Here is a 20,203-nt window from a genome sequence, read left to right as displayed (position 1 = left end):
ATTACAAAGGGTTTGTGATTATCTGACAATTTTGGTATAGTTCTGGGACGTTCCCCTGGTATTATTTGGACCGGTGATCTGCTAGGTCACTCCAAGAGCCAGCCTTACCCTGCTCTGCTGTGAGAATCCCCACTCCCGGGCTGTTCATGAACAGCCTCTAGCATGTAAGTTGCTTCTAGCTATGTGAGTGAGCACTTTTGGCCAGCCGCTGCTTGGATTGTGCAACCAAATGACACTAGCCAATATCTCCAGTCCCAGACACAACCCTAGGAACCTCCATCTTGCAGTGTCTAGTTATGCCCGCTGGACGCTGCAAGCTTATATGAGTTCGTCAATTTAACAAAGAAATTTATATGTACCAGGCTTGCTATCCAAGGGGAATCTCTGTCATGCTTCAAACCAAATGCACTGCTTCAGGTAGAATAAACAAACAGATTTATTAACTATAAAAGATAGATTTTAAGTGATTATAAGTCAAAGCACAACAAGTCAGATTTGGTCAAATGAAATAAAAGCAAAATGCATTCTAAGCTGATCTTAATACTTTCAGTGCCCTTACAAACTTACAAAGCTTCTCACCACAAGCTGGCTGGTTGCCCTTCAGCCAGGCTCTCCCCTTTGATCATTGCTTCAGTCACTTGGTGGTGGTGTCTGTAGATGGAGATGGAAAAGAGAGGAAGAGCATGGCACACATCTCTCCTTTTTATCAGGTTCTTTCTTCCCTCTTGGCTTTGCCTACCTCCCCACTTCAGAGTCAGGTGAGCATTACCTCATCGTAGTCCCAACCTGACCGAGGAAAGCGGGGTGACTCCCTCAAGAGCCCAACAGATCCTTTGGGCTTGGCTACACTCGCAAGTTAGAGCGTATTAAAGCAGCCCCGAGCGCCCTAACTCCCGATGTGTCCACACTGGCAAGGTACGTCGAGCGCCTGGACTCTGCAGCTGGAGTGCTCCTGATAATCCACCTCCACGAGAAGTATAAAACTTGCTGCGCCCTGGCTGAAACGCCCTGGCATCAGTGTGGACAAGCTGTTGCCTTACTGCTCTGTGATTGGCCTCAGGAAACATCCCATAATCCCCTGAAGTCAAGAGGCCACTCTTCTCATTGTTTTGAAAGCTCCATTTCTGACAGCCAGCATGCTTATCTGCTCCCGGACAAAGCAAGCCATTAGTGTGGAATGCTGCTGTTGTGAGTGTGTGTGAGAGGGGGAGGGAGGGAGGTCTGCTGCTGTCTGAACTTACAAGACAGCATGCTGACACACTCTCAGTCCCACAAAACACACTGTCTCTCCTCCCACACACACACAACACACTCCCTGTCACTCCACCGCCTCCCCCATTTGAAAAGCACATTGCAGCCACTTGCACACTGTGATAGCTGCCACAATCCACTGCTCTTTGTGGTGTTGCAAGAGCTGCTAATGTGGCCATGCCAGTGCGCTTGCAGCTGACAGTGTAAACACACAGCAGCGTTTTCCCTGCTGCGGTCTCCGAGGGCTGGTTTAACTCCCAGCGCTCTACATCTGCAAGTGTAGCCAAGCCCTTTGTTGCTGCCGAGGCCGGTGTCCTTTGTTTCTGTGAGGCTGGGCTGGGTTTGTCCCATACCTGCCCTGATGAGGTATGAACTGCCCCTCTGCTCCTGGAGAGTTTTTGCCTGAGCTTGTTTTAAGCCATGAGGACACATTTTCAGCCTCACAACTATATACATGAAATTACAACCTATAACATTACTATAACAACAATGCTCAGTGCATCATGAGCCTTTCAAAGACACCCAGCATGACAAACTTTGCACTGGATACCACACAATCACATAAGGATGAACATGGGGGTGCAGGGTGTTCCCCTGAGGTACAGCGTGTCACAAGTTCTCCATAGTCGACAAAAGCTGCTCTCTCAGAGATCCTCACACCTGAATGAGCTTCACTGACCAGATGAGACTGTCCACAGCACTTTATGGGTAAGTGGCTGGTGCTGGGGATTCCAGCCATCAAATAAACTGCCAGGACCCTAGGATCTTAGCTAGCCATGTCCGTTTGAACAGAGTGGGCAAAAGTAACATTTGAAATTGGGTAGGCAAAACTGAGGCTTAAATGTGCTACTGCAGCCACCCAACAGCACTGGGTAAAGATCATTCTGCAGTGGCCTGATTTGCAAAATTTCATAGGTGCTGGGCACCTGTAGCTCCCTGAATTCAATAATAGGAGCTGTGTGGGTGGTTAGGACCCCTAAAAAATCAGGCCACATAGGACTCCAAAGAGTGGGAGATGCCCCCCGGCATACTCTAAGGAACCTCCATTGCCGATCTGAGGGGGCAAATGAGGGGGAGGGACGAGCAGAGGATGCCTTCTGGGAGCACATTCCCCTCTGGTAGCCCCTGACCTGGTTGTCCCCAAGAACATCCTTCTCCCTCCCGCCTCTCAGAGAAAGCACCACATTGCACCAAAGGGCAATGATTAGCCAAAACCTTCTGGGGAGAGGATTCCCCAAGGCTTTGATAGCCTTCTCCGGTGTCTGGGACAGGCCCCCCGTCTTTCCCCCCCGCAGGGCAGGACACATAGCGGGATCCCCTCCCCCCAGGTTGCCAGGCCCCAGGGAAAGCCCGCCGGGGGCTGCGGGCAGGACGGCGAACGTCGCTCGCGCGGGCCAGCTGGCGCCCAGGGCTCCCCCGCCTGAGCCACCAGCAGGGCCAGGCGCGGCGCGAGAGAGGCAGGCGAGAAGAGCCGTGGTAACTGGAGAAGGAGGCTGGAGTTCGGCCCTTTGAGATCCCGCCCCTGGAGAGGGGGGTGCCTGGGGCTGCAGAGCGCGAGCAGACAGGGAAGCCGGGCTCAGCGGCCGCGCTTGCAGAGAGGGCCAGGGAGTCGGGCACCAGCGCCTGAGAGGGCAAGGGGCAGGAAAGAGCCAGGGAGCGAGCAGAGCCAGGAGGGGGCAGCGGGGAGCCCGAGGGGAGCCGAGCCGGGACGGGGAGCCCGAAGGGAGCCGAGCCGGGAAGGGGAGCCCGAAGGGAGCCGAGCCGGGAGGGGGCAGCGGGGAGCCCGAGGGGAGCCGAGCCGGGACGGGGAGCCCGAAGGGAGCCGAGCCGGGAAGGGGCAGCGGGGAGCCCGAGGGGAGCCGAGCCGGGAAGGGGAGCCGGGGATAGCAGGGAGTCTGTGGGGCAGAGCCTAGAGATTGTGGGGCGAGCAGGTGAAGGCTGGGGCGGGGGTTCCCCCCCCCCGGGGGCACAGCATGTCCCGGAGCCCCACGCGGGGCTGGCACGGAGCGACCTGAGCAGCGGGATGAGGAGCCGCCCGCTGGGGAAGGTGCTACGGAGGCGGTTCCGGCTGCTGCTGGCCCTCGGGGTGCTGATCGTGGGGCTCTGGGCCGCCTACCTGGAGCTGGTGGCGTCGGCGGAGGCCAGCGGGCACCCCCTGAACCACAGTGAGTCTCCCCGGGGGCGAGGCGGGCAAGGCTGGGACCGCGGGAGCTGCCGGGGTGCGGAGCCTTCCCGGCCCAGGAGAGGAGCCCTGATCCTGCCCCTCCGCCATGTGGCCCCACCGCAGCTCGCGGCTCGGCTTCGTCCAGCGGAACGGGGCGAGGGCAGAGCTGCGGGGCAGAGCCCTGCGCTCATCAGGACGGGGGGCACGGGCGGGCTGCTACCTCCCAGCGCCGGCGGGTGGTATCGCTGCTCACGGAAAGGGGGAATCGCTCGGTCGGCTCTTCCCTGCCTAGCTCGGACTCTGCCCGCCAGAGGCTGGGGCGGGGTGGGGAGGAAAAGGGAAGGGTGCTGGGGCGCAGCATTTTCGTTTGCTTTTTGACGTGGATGGGGAATCTCATGTCTTTCCTGCTTTTTGGCCCTTCCTTCCCTCTGCCCGGTACTGCTGCCCTATGGAGAACACCTGTAAACAGATCAAGGACCCTCCTACTTATCATAAATGTGGGACACTATCAGACTAATCATGTATTCTAAACAAACACATCCCCTTCACTGTATTAATAACACAGATTAGGAAACTGGAGGATGGTAAAGATTCCATTTACAATCACTGTTTTCTGATCTTTCTTTCTTCCCTATTTGCATTTCTTCCCTATTTGCATTTCTTCCCTATTTGCATTTCTTCCCCATTTGGCCATGAAAATCAAAGAAGTCAGTTTCCCATTTGTTTATAGTCAATTTTATTTTCAGGTTCTCCAGTCTGCAAAAGCATTGGTTCCTAATACAATATGGTGTTTCCCAGAGTGTGGCATAGGCATAAAGGATTAGACAGTTGGTTGCAGACAGGCTTTGCAATGCTCTCCAGAGTCTTAGCTTTCATTTTTAAAAAGTGTAAGCCTCTAGCTGTTCTGATGCAAACAACACTTTCAAAATGTGACCGAAGTGTAACCCATTCAGCGATGTTCACCTGAGTTTGCAAAGAACTTGGAACAATAACTCTGTGGTGTGAGTTGTCCTGTTCCTTCATTTTGGTGGGTGCTAACTCAGGTGCCCTGGTACTTTAAATGTCAGTCATGTTAACTATGTCACTGTTCATCAAAGCCTGTTAAAATGGAGATTTTGTAAAAAATATATTTTGAAGATTTACATAGGCTGTTCTGAGTTATTGATTGTTTTGGGGAGGCCTTTAACAACCAGTCTGGGTTGTAAGCAGGTGCAGTTTGTTTCATTTGTCTGAAGAGGACTGAGCTTTCAAAAGTTTGGGAAATGCTGCTATTGCAGGTGTTTATCTGAAAACAACTATTTCCATGATTGGATTTTTTTAAATTACAGGAACATTAATGCTTTTAAACATCCCACCTCTCACACACATCTTAAATCGTTTGATTGTTAGTTTTAAGAGACAAGGATGTTGGGGCCTAAATTCTGAAAACCAAAACCTGAGCCAACAATAAGCTCCATGATGGCACAGATGTCCACCTTCACAGAGTTCATTGCGGGATCTGGGCTTTACACTGGGCCCACCTGTTATAGAGCAACTCTGTTCTCTTGAGCAAAATAATAATTTTTTTGTTGAACTGCTGCTTTTAAGAATGACAGAGGTTTAATCCTCCTAGCTATGATAGCTCCGTAGTCAATCCTGTTGATTTAAACTGACCTGCAGCTATGGACTGCTATGGATAGCTTTTACAACTAGGGGCATTCATTGTGGTTTGTTTGTTTACTGCAGAAAATGGAAATAGAGTGTAATACAATTTTACTTTGTATAATATCTTCCATACAATCTATCCATCAAGTGCCTAAAACTGTATCCCTTGAATGCAAACTCCTAAATGATGGAGGAATGGTGGAATTATGAGACATGGACAAAGAGTTCAAAATGGGATATTTTGAGATATTTCGAAATAGAGTCATAAGGCAAAGGTTGTTTCAGATGTCAGGAGCCGCCAAAGAAAAAGCTTTCATACTAGCAGTGATGAGATGGTGGTGGGAAGGCACAAGCGGCAAGAGCAAGAAAGTAAAGAGAGACAAGGACAGTGAGCAAGTAAAGCTCATTGTGATTTGTGTTGTTTCCTCCTCTGCTCCTGCAGGTATGAATTGCACTAGCACATGGGAAAAGTCCTTGTGCCAGGTGAAAACCTTTCCATCTTAAGAAAGGCACTCACAACACTGTCACCCCTACAAGCCTCTCCCCCTCCACCCTCCCAAAAAATAAGGAAATCTAATAACATCTCTACAAAACACAAAACAGGTTACTTCAGCAACAAACAGCGTTTGGTCCCTAAAAAGGGAGACCTGCTGGAGGCTCCAGGAAGCCTGCTAGGGACCTTGCTCTTGGTTTTATGTGGAAGGTGATCAGATACTACTTTTAAAACCCTAGAATGAATAAACAGATAGATAGATGGCACGAGGCTGCAGTGCAGCAGGGGAAGAGCAAATGTGCATATACAAGGAGTGCTCAGAGAGCTCAGTCTCCCTCAGCACCTTAGTAATCTAGAGTCCTATTTTCCTGGCATGGTGGGGAGGACCATATTAACTGCCAACAGTAACAAAGTTAATCTGTGACTCTCCCTCCTACCTCATTACCTACAAAGACCTGTTTTGTTTGAAAAGAAATCAAAGGTAGGAATGAAAAACAAATAGTGTGTGTTTCCCTTGGGCTGTTACAGCTCTGTAGAAGTTCCACCTGTTGGGGCAAAGGCAGCTTTGGTTTTGACTCCATTGTGGTGGTCTTTTCTGAGACCTCAACAGCTGAAGGAGAAGGGAGGTTTTCAGATCTATTCATTCTTCTCTTTTGTTTTTGGATCTCCTTCCTTTCCAGTCTCCTAGGTGGAAAGACCTGCTGCAAGGCACAACAGAGTACCAGTCAGCATTTATCTTAGCAACTTTTCTGATGCAACAGCCTCCGTGTTTGTTGTTTTAAAACCCACAGGTTTCAGTAACTTTCCAGGCAAGAGAGCTTAGACTCTCTCCTTCAGTAGCAGAGACTCCTAGAATTGTTAGGGTTGGAAGGGGGCCTACAGTAGATCAGCATTTCCATTCCTAGGTTTGTGACTGAGTTCTCTCAACTGTCTCTAGATGATGCTTATGGAATAGCCTATGTGTTGAGGCCCAGCTGATATTTCCTTTATGACCATGGAATATTTTCCAAAGAAGTGAGCTCACCCCCCAGGCCAATCTGGAGTCACCAGAAACACTCCATTCCCCCCATTTCCACTACTCACAGAACAGAGTTCAATTTATGAGCATGCCACAGTGCTGCACTGCTGTTCCAGCCATCAGAATTCATTTCGCAGAGCAAGGCTGAAGTCATCCCATTTCCTTCCAAGTATGTTCCCCCACAACATTTTTGTAGGGTGAGGGGAGACATTGTCAAATGGCCTCACAATGGTATGGACCTTACAAGTAGAAATATAGAAACTAAGGCCCTGATCCTCCTCTCACATGAGTATCTCCACCAAACTCAGATTTAAACAAGTGTAAATGAGTATGAGTGTAAATGTAGATGAGAATTAGGTCCTAAAAATATACACTGCAAAGGTCAATCCTCAGCTGGTGTAAATCAGTGTCCATTGACTTCAATGGATCTACATTGGTTTACACCTGAGGATCTGGTTCCATATGTCCATTTGAGTATAAACTGAGCCCTGGTCTACACTATGGGGTTAGGTCGAATTTAGCCGCGTTAGGTCGATTTAAAAATGACTGCATCCACACAACCAACCCCGTTCCGTTGACCTAACGGGCTCTTAAAATCGACTTCTGTACTCCTCCCCAACAAGGGGAGTAGCACTAAAATCAACCTTGCTGGGTCGAATTTGGGGTAGTGTGGACGCAAATCGATGGTATTGGCCTCCGGGAGCTATCCCAGAGTGCTCCATTGTGACTGCTCTGGACAGCACTTTGAACTCTGATGCACTAGCCAGGTGCACAGGAAAAGCCCCGGGAACTTTTGAATTTCATTTCCTGTTTGATCAGCGTGGCGAACTCAGCAGCACAGATGACCGTGCAGTCCCCCCAGAATTGTAGAGCGTAGAATGTTTCTACGCTCCCCCTATCATCTCTGTTCCTGAGGTTATCGCAGATTAGAAGGTGAAAAAAACGCACTCGCAATGACATGTTTTCTGAGCTCATGCAGTCCTCCTGCACTGATAGGGCACAGCTTAATGCATGGACGCATTCAGCGGCAGAGGCCAGGAAAAAATTAAGTGAGTGCGAAGAGCGGAGTCAGGATGCGATGCTGAGGCTAATGGGGGAGCAAACGGACATCATGAAGTGTCTGTTGGAGCTGCAGGAAAGCCAACAAGAGCACAGACTCCCACTGCATCCACTGTATAACTGCCTACCCTCCTCCCCATGTTCCATAGCTTCCTGCCCAGACGCCCAAGAATGCGGGGGTGGGGGGAGGGGAAAGAGGCTCCGGGCACCCAACAACTCCACTCCAGAGGATGGCCCAAGCAACAGAAGGCTGTCATTCAAACAGTTTGATTTTTAGTGTGGCACAATAAGCAATGTGGCCTTGTCCTTCCCTCCTCCCTCACCCCACCCAGGCTACCTTGTCCATTATCTCTCTCTTTTTTTTTAATTAATAAAGAAAGAATGCATGGTTTCAAAACAATAGTTGTTTTATTTCGAAGGCGGTAGGGTGGTTGGCTTACAGGGAATTAAAATCGACGCAGGGGGTGGGTTTGCATCAAGGAGAAACACACACAACTGTCACACCGAAGCCTGGACAGTCATGAAACTGGTTTTCAAAGCCTCTCTGATGTGCAGGGCCCCTACCTGCACTCTTCTAATCGCCCTGGTGTCTGGCTGCTCAAAATCAGACTCCATGTGATTTGCCTCAACCTCCCACCCAGCCATAAACATCTCCCCCTTACCCTCACCAATATTATGGAGCACACAGCAAGCAGCAATAACAACGGGAATGTTGGTTGCGCTGAGGGCTGACCTAGTCAGCAAACAGCACCAGTGTGCTTTTAAACGTCCAAGGCACATTCTACCACCATTCTGCACTTGCTCAGCCTATAGTTGAACTGCTTCTTACTACTGTCCAGACTTCATGAGCCATGGGAGCAAGGGGTAGGCTGGGGTAGGTGTGACTGCGCCATGCTACCGGCTGGGAGAGCAGCCTGTGGCAGAAGCCTCCAGCTCTCAAAAGAGCAGGAGAGCAGAGTTGCAGCGGAAGCGGTGGAGCCGTACACCATGCCCTGGAGGTTGCTAGGAGCTGGGCAGGGAAGACGTTGCTAGAACCCCTGTCCAAGCTACATGTCCAGTGAGGTCAGCTACCAGTCCTACTGCACTGTCTGCTGCAACAGCAGCGGTGACGGTGAGCTGAGTGGGCTCCATGCTTGCTGTGGTATGACGCCTGCACGGATAACCCAGGGAAAAAAAGGCGCAAAACGATTGTCTTCCGTTACTTTCATGGAGGGCGGGGCGACTGACGACATGTACCCAAAACCACCCGCGACAATGTTTTTGCCCCATCAGGCATTGGGAACTTAACCCAGAATTCTAATGGGCAGTGGAGACTGCGGGAACTGTGGGATAGCTACCCACAGTGCACCGCTCCATAAGTCAATGCTAGCCACGGTAGTGAGGACGCACTCTGCCGACTTAATGCGCTTAGTGTGGACATACGCAATCGACTATATAAAATCGAATTCTAAAAAATGACTTCTCTAAAATTGACCTAATTTTGTAGTGTAGACATACCCTTAGAGAGAAGGGTTGGAGACTGAGAGATGAACCTAAACCACAGAGTTCAGATTCAGAACACACAGTCTGGATCAGATGTTTGGACTGAGGTGGTTGGTTTGGGCTATTTTCTAGTGGAGGGGGGAGACTTTCTGTGAATGAAGGGAATGCATCAGAGTAGCAAATTAGAGCATGGACCATCATCCTTGAAGGACTGAGTCCACTGCTTTGAGAGATTTCAGAGGAACAGCCGTGTTAGTCTGTATTCGCAAAAAGAAAAGGAGTACTTGTGGCACCTTAGAGACTAACCAATTTATTTGAGCATGAGCTTTCGTGAGCTACAGCTCACTTCATCAGATGTTTACCGTGGAAACTGCAGCAGACTTTATATACACACAGAGAATATGAAACAATACCTCCTCCCACCCCACTGTCCTGCTGGTAATAGCTTATCTAAAGTGATCAACAGAGTGAATTTGTGTGTGGGGGGGTGGAGGGTGAGAAAACCTGGATTTGTGCTGGAAATGGCCCACCTGTTGATCACTTTAGATAAGCTATTACCAGCAGGACAGTGGGGTGGGAGGAGGTATTGTTTCATATTCTCTGTGTGTATATAAAGTCTGCTGCAGTTTCCACGGTAAACATCTGATGAAGTGAGCTGTAGCTCACGAAAGCTCATGCTCAAATAAATTGGTTAGTCTCTAAGGTGCCACAAGTACTCCTTTTCTTTTTGCTTTGAGAGAGATGCTCCAATCAGCAATCAACTCACACACCCTCCCCCCAGATTTCAGTTCAATTAAATTGTTAATTTCTGATCACATTTCATTTTCCAAGCTATCGCTTATTGCCTGGAAGTCTGACTGATAGGAATGTGACCTCTCATTGGCAGTAGTAAAAGAACTTGTTTGTCTGATTGGGATTTTTAGGATCCTTAAATGAACATGTTGACAATCAAGTGAGGAAAAACAAGGAAACTGGCATGAGCTGCAAACAACATAGGGAAAGCAAAGGAGTGGTCAGTGATGGGCAGCTCTTCTCATGCAGGGTTTGGCTGTCATCATTTGAAACAAGCTGCCGCAGGCAGTAAAGTGACCCTCTGAGGAGTCATAGACAGTTTGTTTACCCCCCGCCATTGACAGGAGTTAAACTCTTCGGTGAGGGACTGTTAGTGGAAAAGCTTTGCAGTCAGGTGCCTCCTCCAGCTTGAGTGCTAGAGATAGAGTAGCTTTGTTTTTTCTAAATGGACTGTATTGTTCGGGAAAGGTGCTGAACTGTCCGTTTTGGAAATTGAAGCCCTCTCTCAATAGAACACTGGAAGCCAAATTATCTGCTCTGAATTATACTCGCACACAATACCATTGACTTCATGGCAGGGAGGTGGATAGAGGGCTTGTGGCTGGGTCACCACAGCTTGTCCCATCAGATGCTGTTTCTGTATCATCCCCTGGTGGAAAGTCTGGAAACTGTAGGAACTGCCCTGTCAGGCACCAGCTCCTGCTGCTTTCATTTCACATTCCCTTGCCTGGCAAATCCTCATGTCACCAGCTAAGGTGGAGGGAAAATGTCAAGGGAGCAGATTCCAAGCCAGGAGCAGCAGGGGAGCTTTCCCTCTTCTTTTAGTAGAGGAATGAGAGCTGCACTCCTTACGTTAACACCTAAGAGGTAGTGAACAAAGTGAAAAGCAATCCTTGGACCCCATGAAATTCAGAGGTTAGGGATTTTGAAAAGATCAGCTGTTCTTGCATAGACTGTGATACATTCTGCAGCAGAGGCAGAGGTGTCTCATGAGGCTCTAAAAAGTACAAACAGTCCCAACAAGCACTGAATTTCCTTGTTGCAGAGGTGAATGACACAGTAAGTAATCAAGACCTCTGTGTGGAGGAGGATTGGATTAGATTAGATTGCTGGAAGGGTGTCACTGGTTGGAACACGGTAACCAGAGGCCCTTCCTAAACCTGTCCCTCCCACTCTTCTCTGTTCCTCCTCATTTCTTTATGTATAAAATGATGCTGGGAGTGCATTGTCTTTCTGTCTTGTTTGTGGCGGGCTGAGCAACAAATGATTCTGTCTGGTTTCCAGAGTCTAGCACAGCAGCTCTCCTAACACAATAGTGCATAGTCCCAGTGTCTGAGGTGGAGAATGAGGAGGGCTCAGAAGAAAGCGGACAAATTAGCTAATAATACCCCTTTTAAAGGGCCATGGGCCTTTTTTGGCAGGACCGTCTTTCCTTCTCCCAGCATTCAACTCCTAGCTCCCTTCCCTCCATACCTTCCCAGAGCAGGCCCTTTTCTCTTTCCTGGGGGTGGGCTCTGAATTGCTCAGAATCTGGACGTAGTACTGGCAGGTGTGTGTGCATTTGTGTACAAGGGAAGCAGCAAGCTGGGTGCAGCCTGAGGCTGTTTCCTTCTCTCTAGCTGCTGTGTGTTAGGATATAGATATTCAGGCCTGTCTGTAAAGGCCTATACTCTAAGAATTTAGGTGTATTCTTATCACTTGGCTAATTATAGAGGTATAAAAGAAAGAATCAAAATCACTGTCTGCTGGTGTAAGGGCCTTCTCTTACTGTGACAGTCTGAGGCCCTGTTCTTAGCTAAGGCCTTTGGCTAAGCAGCAGAGGCAGCCATAAACTGGGAAGTGAATGGTCACATCCTCACATTCCAAACTAGTCACATTGAAATAAGGTGCTATTGGGCTGTTAGGAATACAATCCTGTCCTGATAGTTCCTATCACTTCCAGAGAAAGGGAAGTGCCTAGAAAATGTAAAAGGAAACTTAGTTTGATAGCATCCTGTCTGGCAAGAACTCACTTATCAATAGCTGGGATGTGAAATCCTCACTTTTGTATTGTCTTGTCATTATAGTTCCCACTTTGCTATTGTTTGTCTGTATAATCTCTCTGGTTCTGTGATTGTTCCTGTCTGCTGTATAATTAATTTTGCTGGGTGTAAACTAATTAAGGTGGTGGGATATAATTGGTTACATAATCATGTTACAATATGTTAGGATTGGTTAGTTAAATTTCAGGAAAATGATTGGTTAAGGTATAGCTAAGCAGAACTCAAGTTTTACAATCTAATCTGTAGTCAATGAGGAAGTGAGTGGGTGTGAGTGGGTGTGGGTGGGTGGGGGGGAGGGAGGGAGGGAGATGGGAACAGGGAATGGGGGTAAGGAAATTACAATCATGTTTTGCTAAAGAGGGAGATGGGAACAGGGAATGGGGGTAAGAAAATTGGAATCATGTTTTGCTAAAGGGGGAAATGGGAACAGGGAATGGGAGTAAGGAAGTTGGAATCATGTTTGGCTAAGGGTAGGAATGGGAACAGGGACACAGGTGTAAGGCTCTGTGGTGTCAGAGCTGGGAAGGAGGATACTAAGGAAGGAAACTGGAATCATGCTTGCTGGAAGTTCACCCCAATAAACATCGAATTGTTTGCACCTTTGGACTTCGGGTATTGTTGCTCTCTGTTCATGCGAGAAGGACCAGGGAAGTAAGTGGGTGAAGGAATAAGCCCCCTAACACTGTGCCCAAGCACACTGAGAAACAAGTGTGTCCAGAAACACAGAGGGATCTTTCTGAGTAGATTTACATACAGAGGTTCATGGGCACACACATTACACATACAGTTGTACTGTTGTGCATGATTATTTGCATGCAGGGTGATGCAATGCTTATAGGCAGAGACTCGCTGACTTGTGGCTGCACGTACTTTTCTTGTACGCATTGAATATAAACTATAACCCAAAGGGAAAAGCAAACTAAAAGGTAAAACCTTCAAAATGATTGCCTCATGGAAGGTGCTAGCAGCAGAAAAATGTCCTCACTTCCAGGTTTGCCTGTGATGTTCCTATGCTTTTGAAGGCCCTAGGAGATATTCTTCCATATAGCCTCAAACACAAACTTTTCCAGGAATCCAGTTCCCTAGAACACTAGATGGCTCTGGATATTGCTAATGGGTTATGGAGACTTTCTCTTCTACATCATCCATTTAACTCCAGGTGAGGGTGGGAATGAGCAAAAGTCATTATCATCTGTTGGTGGCTTAATGGCCTGGGTGAAGTTGATGGATCTCAGTCCAGACCCTAATGAATGTGTGTCCACATCACAAGAACCACCATTATAATTGGTTTCTTTATTGGCATACTCAGCAGAGAAGCTAAGTCCACCAAGACTGATCTTCTCTCTTGTTCCTTGCTGATGGTTCCTTCAGGTCAGTCATAAGGCATGTTGGCAGGGCCTTGTGGGGGATGTTGGACTAACACTGCCTATGATTATCTGTCGTGGGCCAAAATACCTCCTCACCACTGCTCTGTGGGGTGCTGCAAGTTATATGTTTGCCTGGCTGTTTCCCTTCCACTTCATTTCAGTTGTGATGGGATTCCTGTGTATATGCAGGGTCTGATCCTGAGAGTCTGTGTCTCCCACTGCAGTCAATGTGAGGTGCAAGTGCTTAGCATTCTTGGGATGAGGCCCATAGTTTGTAAAGGGTTTGGGGATCCCTCTGGGGTGAAGGTGCCATACAAATGTTATATAGGATTATTACAAAGTGACTGTTGTAAAGCCCCATTTGTTTACCCATGACGTGTATGACTGGCATGTGCAGAGATGCCAAGACTTTTGCACAGTACATTTTCCCAGGCCACTCTCTCCTGCCTTGGTGAGTCAGGTTGGGCTGTGATTACTCAGGGGCACATTGCACCTGGGCCGTAGTGCTGCAACAGCCTGCTTCCTTCTTTCTGTGTCAGGTGAATGCTAATGTCTCATTGAGAGTTTATCTGGGCATGGAGTTTGCATTGAGCCACATGTTATAGTAGCATTGGTATCATACCATATTGCACGTACAAGCTCAGGCAGTTGTGAATCAGGAGTGGTGCAAGAAAAGCTGCATCCTGGTAGTATGCTTTATGCTTCAGCTTTTTATCAGCTGTGCTTTTCCCACCAGATGTAGCACTGTGGAAAGGGATGGGGAGTGGAGGTAGTGAGGCCCGTTCTCACTCATGCCTTATGAACTATGTGATGTTCCAGCGACTATATTTGCTTTGAATTGTGTGCTGGATTCCAAGGTATTGGGCCTTGATCTTTCGATAAAGATTTAGACCACATATGCTCGTGAAAGAGGCCTGACAGTCCAAGAGGCAAAGGCAGGCCTGTGCTCTGATGGGGACTGAGTATCACTAGTGATGTCTCCCTGTGTCCAGAACCCTGGTTCCCTGGAAGCTGAAATTGGTCTTTCTCCCTCCTTGTGAGACGCTCAATGGGAGCTGCTTCATCCAGAACCAGCACAAGTTGTTCCGTTCACCAGGTTTATATTTAGCTGGCAGTGTATGGCCATGTGGGCTGCCTAAAGAAAGAATCTCCCGGTCATTACCTCACCATTGCCCAGCCTTCCAAAGCATTTGAGCTGCCTGGGTGGAGAGCTGCAGGCTAAATTTAGATCGGACGTTTCTTGCCAAGAGCTGCGTCTGTCTTTCCAGGCTTGGCTGGGTTAGAGAGGAGAATGGTATTAAATCTCCCTGAAGAGAGCCCAGAGTCCCTTGCTTTTCAAAAATCAAAGAGATGAGAAACGGAAGTGTCACACTCAGGGAGATGAGATGCCTCAGAGGAAAACCTTGGGAGTCCCAACTGGGTTGGGGCAGTGCAGGTGCAGTCCTAGGGCATCGTAGGAAACCCTCCTTCTCAGACGTATTCTTCCTTCAGTCTCTGTTTCTCTCTTTGATGCAGGCATCTCTGCATATTTAAGGAGAGGTTCACTGATGGGCAGAGCTGGGGTTTTGTTGCCTTAGGAAAATGGGCATGTATCCACAACCCCTCCCAGCCCCACAATAACCAGCTACCAAAGATTTTACTGCCCCTAATATTTAGCTGCCTAAATGGTCACTTGTTCTGACTGTGCCTCAGTTAACCTAGTTTGTAAAATTGATGCTGCTGCTTTACTCATCTTTGTGAAGTGCTTTAATATGTATAGATGTGAAGCCTTATATGGGCTCCAGTTGACTTCAGTAGGAGTTTTGGAACAGGCTGTATTGTTGCTGTCTTTTATGCTAGACCCAGCCTGTCCTGCCTTTGTGCCACTGCTAGCCTTGCTGCCCTAGGCACTCACCTGTTCTGCTTTTATTACGCAACCTACTCTGCTGATATGTGCATTACTACAACAAAACCCAGTGAGGCAGCCAGGGGTCACACTCGAATGTCTCATGGCTTCCCACTCACGGAACTTGCCTGGATTGTAGCCTCCAGAGGAGAAGAGAGGGTGGAGGAGAAGAATTCAACCCTTTAAAGAGCTGATCAGTGTCTCATCTTTGTCCTCTATCTGGACAGTTTTGGAATGGACTGTGAACTTCAGAGGGACCCAGTCAAGCCAGGTGAATGGGCAGCCTGATGGCAAATTAAGTTTGGTGTCGATAAATGCACAGTAGTGCACATTGCAGTAAAAAATTAAACTACTCCTACACCTTAGAACAGGTGGCAAACTTTTTGGCCCAAGGACCACATCTGGGTATGGAAATTGTATGGCGGACCATGAATGATCACAAAATTGGGGGCTTGGGTGCGGGAGGGGGTGAGGGCTCCAGCTGGGGGTGCAGGCTCTGGGTTGGGGCCAGAAATGAGGAGTTCAGGGTGTGAGAGGGGTCTCCGTGCTGGGGCAGGGGGTGAGGGCTCTAGGGTGGGGCTGGGTATGAGGGGTTGGGGATGAGGGTGCTCTGCGCTGGGACTGAGGGGTTTGGAGGGGGATCAGAGCTCAGGCAGGAGGTTGGGGTGCAGAAGGGGGTCAGAGGTGCAGGCTCCGGGCAGCTCCCAGAAGCAGCGGTGTGTGTCCCCTCCAGCTCCTACATGGAGGCGCAGCCAGGCAGGGGGCAGCATGCAGAGCCCCTGCCTGCCCCTATGCGTAGGAGCGAGACGGGGGACATGCTGTTGCTTCCAGGAGCCACGTGGAGCCACAGCATGCATGGAGCGGGACAAGTCCCTACTCCCTGGCTGGAGCTCGAGTCCCAGATCCCGCTCCCCAGCGGGAGCTCAAGGGCTGGAATAAAATGTCTGACAGGCCGGATGCGGCCCCCAGGCCATAGTTTGCCCACCCCTGCCTTAGAATGTTCTAAATTAACTATATGAGCTGAGGAAAGGGATGTGGGTCTCACTCAGGACAGCTCAATGAAGACCTTGGTTCAACATTCAGCTGTGATCAAAAAAGCAAACCAGATGTTAGGATGCCTACAGATGGTATGGAGATCAATACAGAGAATTATATAATGTCTTTGTATAAATCAGTGGTGCAGTCTCCTGGTATGCTATGTACAGCACTGGTCACCCCATCTCAAAGAGGATATTGCAGAATTAGAGGCGGCTCAGAGAGGGGCAACAGTAATGATGAGGGGCCTGGAAACCCTCATATGAAGAGAGATTGAAAAGACTGGGATAGTTTACCTCGGAAAGGAGTCAAATAAGAGGGTATGTGATAAAAGTGTATCAAACAATGAATGGTACAGAGAAGGTAGAAGGAAAACTTCTGCTCTCCCTGTCACATAACACCACAACAAGAGCTGAGTCCAACGGGTGTCAGGTTGTGAGAGCTGGGGCTGCATAAAATGGAGAGGGTAGGAAGGTGGAGCCATGTTATGGGGAGAAGGTAGTGAGGCCGTTCAGCAGCAGACAGCTGAGGCCATAGGCTGGGGTAGCTAAAAGATATAGAATGTCCATATTCCATTGAGTACAGATAGTTTAACAGGGATGCCAACAGGCAGTACACAAAGGCCCAGCACGAAGGAATCTGAGCCTCAGAGAGGGAAGGACTACAATCAGAAGGGCAGTAAAAACAAAGAAAGGCCTGATCCCAGGCCCAGGAGTGGTTGCCAGACAACAACTTGCACTGAAATGGAGACAAAATCCCACTTTCCCTATTATCAACTGAGAAGCCAGGGCAGATGGGATGGATGAAGTTGGAGTGTCTGGGCATCTGGCCACCTAGCTGTGATGCAGCCACCTTAATCCCCCTGGTAGGACATACACAGATGTGTGGGTGCCCCTTGTTTGGTCTCCTTTTCATTAGCTGTTACAATAAAATTAGCTGGGGACTAAAGCTGACCGTTTTCTGTGGGGAGAGAGGGCTCCAAGAGAAGAAGGAACTAAGGGAGCAACAGCTTCCCCCCTTGATGTCATGTCAACCATGTGCACAGCTGCTCTGAACAAGGACACCTCCCTCCTAGCTGCACCGCTCTGTAATTTTCATTCCAGCTAAATAAGAAAATCAAACTTTCAAGTGGGTCTCTGGCTTCCCTTTCCTTTTCTTTGCCAGAGGCCAAAGAAGAAGTGGCTGCTTTGGGGCCATCAGGCTATTTTTAACATGAAAAAAGAAAGATACAATTTGTGCTTTCTGGGGGAGGGGACCCTGATCAAAGCAACACCACTCCAGTATAGATCCATTAGCCTTGCTTTTTTATTAGGAATGGGTCCAAACCACAGTGCATGGGAACATCCAGTAAGATCAGCCACAGTGGAGGAGAGCATAGTTCCATGAAGTCGGTGTTCTGCCACTTGCAAGTGACCAGTGCCTGATGTTTCAGAGGAAGGCAAAAAAAAAAATAAAAAATCCCCCCAAATCCTGATAATGAATTTGGCCAAGTGAAGAAGGCTGTATGTAGATGGTTGAGGGCTGGTGGGAATCGCTTTCTCACTCTGCAGTCCATTAGCTGACACTTGAGATTTCATTTGCATTGCTGTTGTCAGAATTGATGGGAAGTTTAAAGAGCTGGATGGCAAAGTTTAATAGGTAACTTATCATGAACTGGAAACTCAGGTTACCTGCCCCTGCTGCACTCAGATATGCTGGTACCCTCAGGCTGGTACTGAATTGCCCCCTACAAGACTTCACTTGGAAGAAAATCAAGACTACCTGTGTCTGCTGGACAAATACATTTAGCTGAACCCTATCAACTAAGGCAGGGGTGCCCAACCTACAGCCCAGCCCACCAGAGTATTGTATAAGGCCCGCAGCCTGCTTCAACACAATATATTAATGGCTGAATCATTAGCGTTTTGTCATCAAGCTTATATCATTTTAGTTTACATAAGTGTGTAAATACACAATACTGTACAGAGAAACAACCTATCAAAATACATATGAAACAATCTGAACTTAAAATATAAATCAGCATAGGTGACTTTATATCTTATTAAAATATGTAGAATCTGTCTGGCCCACAGAAGATAGTGCTTAGGTTTATATGGCCTTCCTGTGTAATAAGGTTGGGCACCACTGAACTAAGGCATTAAACCAGTCTGTTTAATCCCACTGTAACATTATCCTGCTTCACCCTCTCTCCAGCCAGGTATTTGAATTCTCGAAGGTGATCCTGCCCTTTGGGCCAATCTCCTGAATTCCCCACTGAGATCTGTTCCTTTGGATCTGTAGATGTTAAGATTGCTCATTATCCTCAGATCAACCCGACAGGAGAGAAGTGGTTTAAACCTGCTAACGTGCTGCAGCTTTCTCAGAGCATTTCATGATCAGGTTGACCCAGAGCTGCTACTTCCTGGAACCTGTAGCTATTGCTAGGTTTGAGTCCATGTGTGTCTGTTTACTGCTGAGTGACATAAGTCAGTGCAAAAATAGCTTACAGTCTTTGGTACTGGTTAAGTGGTAACAGGGGACTCTCTTGTGCAAAGGGTGCATGGGGCTGCTTGCATCACTCTAGCTATGAAGCCTGCTGGTGAGGATAGTCAAGGTGAGTATTACCACAGCTGTTAAACTTGGCAGTGCTTCATGGAGAGCGTCAGGCTGGATGTGTTTGAACAAAAAAAGAGGAGGGGGAATGAAATCAGGAAGAGGTTAGCAAGGAAGTTAGATATGTTTTTTTCCATATGTGTGCATGTCTGTGTGTGTGTTGGTACGATTGTGAATAAACGTGTGTGCACATGTTTTTCTGTAGCTGTTTCCCTGTGCATGACTTTGTGTTGGTGTCTCTGCACTTGTGTGTCACATCTGTGTGAGCATTCGGGTGTGTGTGTATGGCTGTTCAGACCAGAAATGACACCAAGAAGCAGCTGGTGAATATCGCAAAAATAAAATAAAGAAACCTTAAAAGGAAAATGCTGCACCACAACTTTGCATTGTGTTGGGGGGACGGACGAAGAGTGTCCCACCTACATGATCTTTGTACCTGTCTTCTGTTCCAATATGCCCAAGTTCGTAACACTTCCAAAGCAATTATAACCAATGCCTGTCTGAAAGTGAGCCCAAGCACCCAAGAACCTGTCATTCCTAGTGGAGGAGCTGTGGAACACATATCTTACAGGCCACTGTTACCATTCCCAGTGGCTGTGACGACACAGTTTTGGTCTGAATTTCCTCATGTAGCACATCACTGAGGGAGGAGGAAAGGTGTTACACAGGCTGGGCCTGTGCACAGAAGGGCTTTGGAGATGGCTGGCAATGAACATCTTGCTTAGATTCAGCATGATCTTCCGTCACTCCACTGAGTACAGAATCCCCTGGGTGTGGAGTGGGGGTGAGGGATCTGGCAGTTTGTTAAGAGGCACTGTTATGTGTAAGCCACCTGCTAGCACTGTCTGGTGCATTGTGCCAGAATCAAGGGCCACGTGTTTCCTGTCTGCTTGACTGGATGTCACTCCTCCCTAATGTGCCTGTAGTCGGTGATAGTTTCTCTGTGGACCGGATGTGCACCGTGCCCTAATTACACCCTGTGAGACTTCCCAAGGTTAATATTAAATCACAGCCTATGATTTTTTGAAAGCAGACTTAGAAACTGTATTACATCACCAGGAGCGAGGGAAGGAGGCTGCATCCTCCTGTTGGGACGGGATGGGGGGGGCGACTGGTTTTCATCTGGTTCTGTCATTGAGATAAGAGAGGAAAAACCAACACTAAAGAATGTTTATAATAGGACCTCACTTGCTGCCTTTTCCCCTTCCTACCATAGTTGTGGTGCCAAGAGATCCTGTTGTGGGAGCTACTGATCAGTGAGGACATCAGAGGTGAAAGAGTTAATTCAAAACAAAAAGTGGCTTGTAGGGGTCCCTGCTGGTGCTGCTGTGGCCCAGCCATGGGGCCCTAGGGAATCGTGTGCGCACACACTATAGGTG

At 48.4% G+C, this 20,203-nt stretch overlaps 1 protein-coding gene and 1 long non-coding RNA gene across 2 annotated transcripts in view; one reads left to right on the top strand and one right to left on the bottom strand.

Annotated features, from left to right (window-relative positions):
- Window positions 1-420: 420 nt before the first annotated feature.
- LOC142069872 (uncharacterized) lies at window positions 421-3,656 on the bottom strand. Its single transcript, XR_012665840.1, has 2 exons — window positions 3,368-3,656; window positions 421-651 (listed from the first exon to the last, which is right to left on the bottom strand). It is a non-coding gene; the product is annotated as an uncharacterized LOC142069872 (long non-coding RNA).
- The window catches only part of B4GALNT3 (beta-1,4-N-acetyl-galactosaminyltransferase 3), a 99,861-nt gene continuing 82,793 nt past the window's right edge, over window positions 3,136-20,203 (top strand). The window contains exon 1 of the mRNA XM_048829014.2: window positions 3,136-3,416. Coding sequence (XP_048684971.2) covers window positions 3,275-3,416 — 142 coding nt within the window. The 5' untranslated portion in view covers window positions 3,136-3,274. The remainder of the gene's footprint in view (window positions 3,417-20,203) is intronic.

This window comes from Caretta caretta, chromosome 1, assembly GCF_965140235.1.
Source record: "Caretta caretta isolate rCarCar2 chromosome 1, rCarCar1.hap1, whole genome shotgun sequence".
NCBI classification, from domain to species: Eukaryota; Metazoa; Chordata; order Testudines; family Cheloniidae; genus Caretta; species Caretta caretta.
Note: the sequence above shows the minus strand (reverse complement) of the source record. Positions and strands in the feature narration are given on the sequence as shown.